The sequence below is a fragment of the Stomoxys calcitrans genome, chromosome 2 (genome assembly GCF_963082655.1).
Source record: "Stomoxys calcitrans chromosome 2, idStoCalc2.1, whole genome shotgun sequence".
NCBI classification, from domain to species: domain Eukaryota; kingdom Metazoa; phylum Arthropoda; class Insecta; order Diptera; family Muscidae; genus Stomoxys; species Stomoxys calcitrans.
Window position 1 is genome coordinate 158,383,335 of NC_081553.1, and position 5,055 is coordinate 158,388,389.

The window sequence follows — 5,055 nt, forward strand, 5'->3', positions numbered from 1 at the left end:
ACCAAACGAACATGGACCCGAGGATGGACTTTCTCAAAATTTAGATGACTAGGATATGCAAAGATCCTAATATTGAAACATCAGTCAGTGCAGTGACGGGAAACTCAATGCAGCCTACATAACAGGGAGCAGGCGATGAGACCATCACCCACTCCCATGAAGCCCATTTAGTGGAGCACCAATGATTGAGGTCATCCAGATAAACCTCCACTGGAGCGACACAGCTACACACTCTAATGGAGAAAATCAGAAAGGGCGAGAATCATATTGCCTTTAATCAGAAGCCATGGACGACCCGGAACAGAGTTTCTGGTATATGGGCGAGGACCTGCGTTATATGTCATAAAAATTTTAATTATATATTTTTCCCAACGTACCCAACGAACAGAGGGTGACGGTGGAACATACCTGACATCACTTTATCTGGCTTTCGACTCGATGAAGAGAGGAGGACGGTGGAACATACCCTACATCACTTTATTTGCCTTTCGACTCTCCGACACCACCACCCACGTCGGACCAGCAACTGCTGGTGAGGAAGACAAACAGGCAATGAGGTACTAATAGGTTGCGATGTGAACTCTCACCACATTTCGTGGGACAGTATCAATATAAATAAGCGACCTAATAACACCTAATATTGGTAAAACCGCTACCTTTGTTAACAGGATTAGGGAAGAGGTTTTAGATTTGCAACATTGGGAAAGAGGTCCGCAGAATTTATAGCAGACCACGTCGTAAAAAAGCGGAAGTTTACTGGGATTTGTATTACACATGGCTCATGGAATACCATAAGACTATCAGGGCGGGCAAACGTGCCTCCTAGGAGCTTTTCTGCGAAGAGGTCGATAGCGGTAATGACGCCGCCATGATGAAAAAGTCTCTCTTAAAACCCCATGTACAAACCGAAACGTTAGTAGACGACATGGGAGTGAGAGCAGAGACAACGGAGGACATGTTGAAGCTAATGATATAAACGCATTTTCCACAGGATACGATGGGACTCATGGATACACCGGATTCTGGAAATAATGAGGTTGATCGAAGGTTTATCAATGCAAAATTTATGGTAATGCGAGCCTTGAAGAGTTCCAAACCATTTAAGTCACCCGGACTTGACGACATGGGAGTGAGAGCACAGACAACGGAGGACATGTTGAAGCTTTTGATAAAAACGCATTTTCCACAGGTTACGATGGGACTCATGGATACACCGGAATCTGGGAATAATGAGGTGGATCGAAGGTTTATCATTGCAGAATTTATGGTAATGGGAGCCTTGAGGAGTTCCAAACCATTTAAGTCACCCGGACTTAATGGAATATTTCCGACGTTACTACAGAAGGATGCGGACTATTACGCCCCCCATCTTGCCACTATTTTCGTAGCGTACAATTACATATACTCTGAAAGCCTGGCATGAGGCATGGGTGGTATTTATACCCAAGCCCGGCAAGGCAAAATATGCGTCATCAAAGGCCTACAGACCTATAAGCCTTACGTCCTTTCTACTCAAAACCATGGAAAGTATCGTGGATAACTTAATAGAGAGTAGGACATCCAGCGAACTGCTCAAATAAAAACAGCATGCCTATGTCAAGAGAAGATCAGTGGGGTCTGTCCTACACGAGGTTGTGCATAAAATAGATGAATCCTTCGATGCCAAAAAATAAACACTGGCGGTATGAATTGACATCGAGGGTGCAGACCGACAAAATGATGCAATCCTTATACCAGTACTGGATGGACCGGGTACTTAGAAACGTGATACATTGTTAGTCCCATGACATAAATATAGTGGAGGAAGTGGCACAGGGCACGCCATAGGGGGATTTTATGGCCACTCGTATGGATGACCACCATAAAGAACCTATAACAGATTCTGACTGAGGAGGGATTTGAACCCGTCTACTACGCAGACGATGTTATAATACTTCTGAAGGATATAGATCCGAATTAGCTGTGCAGAAGTACGACTTTAACCCAGAGAAGACTGAAAGCTGCGTTTTCACGAGTAAGACAAACGTGGGACAATTTAACGTACCACGTTTCCTCAATAAAACGATTTCGATATCTGACAAGATCAAATACTTAGTAGTGATCTAGTGTGATTGGATGTGTCGCATTCGGGAGCGCACCGAGATGGCTCTCAGATATTGGTAGTCCATTGGCTCTACAGTACCGTTGCACAAAAATGGGGGGATTCCTAGAGTAGACGGAGCGGAGGTGAGTGATGTAATGAGTGATGTATGTGGACTTTTGCGCTGTGACGTCACTGGCGGAATTCCCTGTGGAGTTAGTGGACTGTATAAGCGGGGTTTGCTGCTTATCAATCAAGACCTTCGAGCCAAAGTTGTTGCATCAATATCTTCGATCTAATTACTACAGGAGCAACCCAACCTGCAGGATCAAATAATTGAGCCACGGCTGAAAAAACCTTGCGTTTACTAATGGGTTGGTCCGTCGGAATGGCGCCGAGAGTGTAACTGAAGGAATCAGTTAGCGCATTCCATTTGATGCCAAGTGTCTTGGTAGTGCTCGACTCGTCAAAGCGCAAGAACTCGTAGTCATATAGACTCTCTTGTGGGAGATGATCAAGCAATTTGGGGTCATTTGCAGTCATTTTAACAAGAGGAAACCCTGCCTGCTTAAGGACTGAGCTTAAGTTCTCTTGTGCTCGAATAGTGTCCTCTATAGAGAAGCCTCCGGACAAAATGTCGTCGACATATGTCTCTTTTCTCAATGTTTCCGCGACATCGGGAAACTCCCTTTCAGAATCAGAGGCGAGTTGTAGGAGCGTGCGAATTGCTAAGAACGGCGCACAGTTCACGCCAAAGGTAACCGTTTTTAACTCAAAATCTTTTACCGGTCCCTTGGGATCTGGCCGGAAAAGTATACGCTGATAAGCTCTGTCGATAGGGTGTAGCCATATCTGCCTATACATCTTTTGAATGTCCCCGCAGAAAACATATCTATACTTTCGCCAATTGAGAAGTACTGATGTCAAGTCAGTCTGGAGCGTAGGTCCAGTATGGAGCACATCATTTAAAGACTGTCTAGATTTGCTCTTACGAGACGCGTTAAAGACGATTCTGACTTTAGTGGACTTATGCTCTGGACGGACGACTGCATGGTGGGGAAGATAGAACGAATTGTATTTTCCACCGGAGTTTATTTCTTGGGATGAGGTCTCTTCAGCATGACCGAGAGAGATGTACTCGTTCAAAACTGAATTATATTCGGTATTTAGCTCGGGATCATCAGAGAGCTTTGACTCCATTCGATTATATTGAGCCAGAGCGAGAAAACGAGATGAGCCAAGAGATAGGGAGTCGGAGAATTCAGCTTTGAAAGGCAGTCTCACGACGTATCTACCATCCGGGGATCTGGAGGTAGTTTTCGAGTAGAACTCCTCGCAAAACTGATCTTCCTCACACAGAGGGGGAGCCATGGGTACCTCTTCTTGCTCCCAGAATTTTCTCAGAAGTTCGCTTATTTTTACATCCTCGGATTCAACCACGTTCGTGGAAAATGAGAAAATTCTTTCAGTTTCCATTGGACCGCTCAACACCCAGCCAAAAACCGTATTGTATGCTGAGGTATCACCACATATATTCTTCCTGATTCCTTCAACATTTATGAATCGTTCAGAATCATTGCCCAATATCAGGTCGATTTGAGCTGATTTATTAAAGCTTGGATCGGCTAAGTCAAGCTCCTCCAACTCTGAGGGATTTGATATCTCGAATGAGACGGAAGGAAGCCATTTTGTCACTTTAGGCAAAACTATAGCCGAGACAGTAAAGCGGACGTCGTACTTCTCCGCAACAATGACGAGTTGGCATTCCTTTTCCGACGTCTGAGTTTGTTCGCCAATTCCAAAAATCTCAAAGTGCGCTTTAGTAGTGGGAAGTTGCAAGCGCTTCTGCATTCTTTGAGTAATGAATGTTCGTTGAGAACCAGGATCAATAAGGGCTCTTAGAGTAAACAGCTCCCCCTGATGTTCAATGCGAACCAGAGCTGTTCGTAGCAAAATCATTTCATTGTTGGCCGAGAAATTGGCCTGAACATGAGAGAGGCGTCTTGCCCCTGAAGTTGAGAGCCAGTGTCTCATCTGGCAACTTGGTCGATACCAAGTATAACAAGATTGGATCCCAGCTTTCCACATTGACGTCAAGAGTTCTTAGATTGCAGAGACAATCATTAACTGTGGATTGAATCCTGCGAATTGCTTCACTATTCTCCACAGAGGCCGTTGGGATGTTGAAGAGGATTTTCAGCTGATTATCTACTAAGACTCGCTTATTCTCATAGCGAGCTTTGAGGGCACTCCAAGCGAGCTCAAAATTCTCATCACATAGAGTGTACCTCTTGACTATGGCACCGGCCGCACCCCTAGTCTTGTTTCGCAGATGATATAACTTTTGAGCTCGGGTCAATTTCGGATGGTTTGCGTAAACCGCCGTGAACATGTCACGGAATGACGGCCATTATTCGTAACCTCCTTTAAATACCTCAGTATCACAGGGAGGGACCTTGATATAGCTAGTACCAATCTCTTGAGAAGGATGGTTAGCCGTAGATTGGGGAATATAAGCCGGAATAAGGCTGTGCCTCGCGTTCTGGCGAGCATTTCCACCCGAGATTCTCAGAATGTCGAGAATCTGGGATCTTGCCGTATAATATGCCTCGGAACTGGCGTTGAAATTTATCCTTGCGTTCGCCCTAAAGTCCTTGGTATTGGTGTTACTTGGAGCTAGCATGAGACCTTCATAGGTAGCCTGAAGTTGTTGCCACCTATTCTCCAAATCTTCCAACTTCACCTCCAATAGCGAATCCGTTTGATCCTGAATGTCACTTTGCTCAAACTGAGTGCAAAAGTTGATCAAATGGTCGCAATCAAAGAGAAATTTGTCCTGACTTGGAGACGTTTTCACTGAGGAAGCGGAGCTTGTAAGATTATCAGATCCCGAAGGTGTAATATGCGTTTTCAAACGTAACGATTCATTTTGAATTATTTGGTACAGTACATTTCATGACTGCTACTGAGAGCCA

The 5,055-nt window shown here is 44.7% G+C and overlaps 1 protein-coding gene across 1 annotated transcript; it reads right to left on the reverse strand.

Annotated features, from left to right (window-relative positions):
* Nucleotides 1–2,329: 2,329 nt before the first annotated feature.
* On the reverse strand, nt 2,330–4,039 carry LOC131994785 (uncharacterized). Its single transcript, XM_059361668.1, has one exon. It carries the CDS (start codon nt 4,037–4,039, stop codon nt 2,330–2,332), a length of 1,710 nt encoding a protein of 569 aa, XP_059217651.1.
* Between the last annotated feature and the right edge of the window lie 1,016 nt (nt 4,040–5,055).

Coding starts and splice junctions, on each gene's coding strand:
- LOC131994785 (XM_059361668.1), bottom strand. CDS start 4,039: ATGATTTTGCTACGAACAGCTCTGGTTCGCATTGAACATCAGGGGGAG.